Source organism: Pterocles gutturalis, unplaced genomic scaffold (assembly GCF_000699245.1).
Source record: "Pterocles gutturalis isolate BGI_N339 unplaced genomic scaffold, ASM69924v1 Scaffold39018, whole genome shotgun sequence".
Lineage (NCBI taxonomy): Eukaryota > Metazoa > Chordata > Aves > Pterocliformes > Pteroclidae > Pterocles > Pterocles gutturalis.
This window is the reverse complement of record NW_010127020.1, coordinates 1258-4535: the sequence shown is the minus strand read 5'-3', so window position 1 is coordinate 4535 and position 3278 is coordinate 1258. Positions and strand designations below refer to the sequence as shown.

Below are 3278 nucleotides of genomic sequence, written 5' to 3'. Positions count from 1 at the left end.
TGGTGGTCCTGACACCAAGACAATATTGTACTTTAGTTCATGTCACAGAATCAGAGAATGATTTGACTTGGAAGAGACCTTTAAAGGTCACCTAGTCCAAACCTGCAATGAGCAGGGACTTTTTCAACCAGATTAGGTTGCTCAAAGCCCTGTCCAACCTGACCTTCAATGTTTCCAGGGATGGGGCATCCACCTCCTCTCTGGTCAACCTCTTCCAGTGTTTCACCACCGTAATCAGAAAAAACTTCTTCCTTATATGCATCCAGTCTAAATGTACTCTCTTTAAAACTATCACTCCTTGTCCTATCCCAACAGGCCCTTGACTTAGCATGGCAATTTGCAAATGGTGAAACCCTCTGTACAAATACTGAGCAATTAAGTATCAGGTGTTAGAGCAGTCTTTGCTGCCAAAGATATATATAGATAAAAAACTTTCTTATGCAGTGTTGAGTAGCATCTTTGGCAATTTTCTTTTCATCGACTTCAAAACCGAAAAAAAAAAAAAATATCTTCAGCTTGACTGAATAGGCTTCCTATTAAACATCAGCCTTTAAAGACTTTTAGAACTGAGAACTGTTAAAATAAAAAAGCGTGGATATATGTACAGAACAAGTGTGTTAAGATACCCATATGAACAAATTGATATGAATTCAATCACTCAGCAGTTGTAGGCAAGAAAGCTGACCCTCCCTGCCCTCTCCAATAAATAGTTTACACTTTAAAGTTTAATTACTAAAGCTACAACCTTCCAGTACAAAAATAAAACTTTTAAATTCACAATTTACACTCAGCAATAAAGACAAGAAGTATCCTGCATCCACAGAACAATCCTTTGGTTGCATCTACTATTACTCAACTAATTCAAGAACCCTAAACAGCTTTTCTTAGTATTTTTAAGCCAGGCATTGCTTTTCTCCACACTCTCACTCCTGTGCAGAGTAGAATTTGTTAAGAACTCCATTCTTCAAATGCAACAAGCTATTTTGACTGCCATGAGTCCACAGGAATTATACTGTGTATAATCTAATACACAGAAATCTCAACATTTACTTCAAAACTGAACACCTTGCCCAAATGCTATTTTAGAGTGCTTTACTTTTAAAAACAAATATTTAGGAGCCAAAACCACCCTTACACTTGTCAAATTTTTTACTAACATTGAACACACATCTTGAAACTACATTGTGGCACCAGTCCTTTTTCTTAATTTTGACAAGAGTTCTCAAAAAGCATCCTTAGCAAACATCTTAACAGCTCCTCAAGACCATGACCTCTACAGGAGATGCCTGCTAAGCAAGTAAACAAATTGTCAGCTTCCATTAAGTTACCACTTGCACCCAGTGTTACTCTGAAAACATACCTGGCTCAGATTCTGTTTTCGGTGTTATTTTTTCCTCTCTTGAAATGCTCATTTCTGTCATTTGCTGCGTTACAGGCAAAGCGGCAACAGGCACATTTCTGTTTATGTACAGTGAAACACATAATTTACATTAGATTTGTGTTATAATAAAAGCTTCACGTGTCCAAACCCACCCATAAATTACCTGTTCAATTACTACTGATATGAGTTCCTGACCTCTGCTTCTATTATCTTCAAAACACATATTTTCTGACTCTAGATTCCCTGTAGCAAATATTTCTCCATATAAATCAAAAACATCCTTTTAAATGTAACAGTCCAACACTAAACATTTTAATCACTTCTCATTTACACGGATCCATAAAGCACTGTCAGGTACTGTCCCTTTTTCCTCTGCAGAAACTCAATGCAACAGCACAGGATGGCTGTGGGCCTTCAACTTGCTACACACTGACAGTTCATTCAAACCTCAAAGTAATACCTTCATCTTACCTTGATTTTTCAGATGTGCTGCCAGCAGCACCTTCACAGTTGTTTAAGCTAGCGTCTGCTCTCTGTACAGATGCAGAGTCTGAGGTAGGACTGTTTGAACCACTGGCTGTTCCTATATAACAAGAATTTTACAAGTTATTTACAAACAAACTGTAGAATATACATTAGTCAAAAGTCTTGTATAGAGCTATGAACTGTCTGCATACAATCTTCACTGCTACTACATACTGCTTCTTACTAAAAGACAGGCTACACTGTTAACAACCAAAAATACAGAGCTTGTATAAGAATATACTAACACAGGGGGCTAAGTGAGAAAGCAAATTATAGCTGAATGTCAGGCGGACAAGAATACATTACACAAAACCATCTTTTTATCTTTACTGTGATTTAAAATAGTATTATTTGATATTTATTGTTTTAGTACATAGCTTTCAGAGGTTCTCCTGAAACATGTTCTGGGATTCCTCTTCACATTCTATATGTTTTATTTTTTAAAAAAGTAAAAAACACACACCCTTACCCATTGGGCTTATTCTACCATTACTCTGCTGTCGCTGAAGATGCTCTTTGTAGCAAACAGAACACATCCCATTTGTCCTAGGATTTCCATAAAATCCACACCCTGTACTACACAGCATGGGCCCTGGGGTCTGGTTTGTCTCCTGAGTCATCTTGATGCTGTAAATAAAACCAAGAATTGCATTAGGAGCTGGCAAATCACCAAAATCAATTACAGGGTTATAGAATTAGAGTATGTCTGCTCACCTTGCCCCCCAGGAGTGATATCAGCATTCTTAAAGAGGGTTATATGGATGTTAATATACCATGCCATACTGCAATTATATTGCTAAGTAACATCGTTATGAACCTTTAAGAGAAGGAGGAGTGTCATCATACTGAAAAATAATGTACTTGTTGGAGACTGAGCTGCATGTGCAGATTATGACCAAATTCAATTTGACAGATAAAAAAAGCCCTTTATTGCCAACCTCTGATTAACAGGGATGAGCAGAATAAGCAAGGCCAAGTTCATATCTACTAAACAGTTCTGGCAAATAACATAGCTTATTTTTTCCCCCAACTCCAGTAGTAGAGCTCCACTTTTTAAGTAATGTTGATCTTGCATCATTTTGATGCTAATTCACCTATTTGCAGTTCCTACTCTGATAATACATTTGCCAAACAGAACAATAAAAATCTCTGAAGCACTGGCAACAGCCAGTTAAAAGTCTGCATCCCTTTCTTCAGAAAGAGTTTCCAAAACAAGGCCCTGTACAAAACTGAGAGGAAGCACTAACTGGCAAGAACATGTGTATAACAGGCCCTTCAACAGAGAATCTGCAGAGTATTTCTGAAATAAGCCTAGACTGGGTCTTTTTCTTCCATGAGAAATAAAATTAACGACTTTAAGCTGTTGAATATG

The 3278-nt window shown here is 37.3% G+C and overlaps 1 protein-coding gene across 1 annotated transcript; it reads right to left on the bottom strand.

The window, feature by feature from the left end:
• Positions 1–1360: 1360 nt before the first annotated feature.
• On the bottom strand, positions 1361–2526 carry ZFAND5 (zinc finger, AN1-type domain 5; the record flags this gene model as incomplete). Its single annotated transcript, XM_010079157.1, has 3 exons — positions 2376–2526; positions 1853–1964; positions 1361–1458 (listed from the first exon to the last, which is right to left on the bottom strand). Coding segments are annotated over exons 1-3 (361 nt in total), but the record flags the coding sequence as incomplete, so codon positions are not given.
• Positions 2527–3278: the final 752 nt, after the last annotated feature.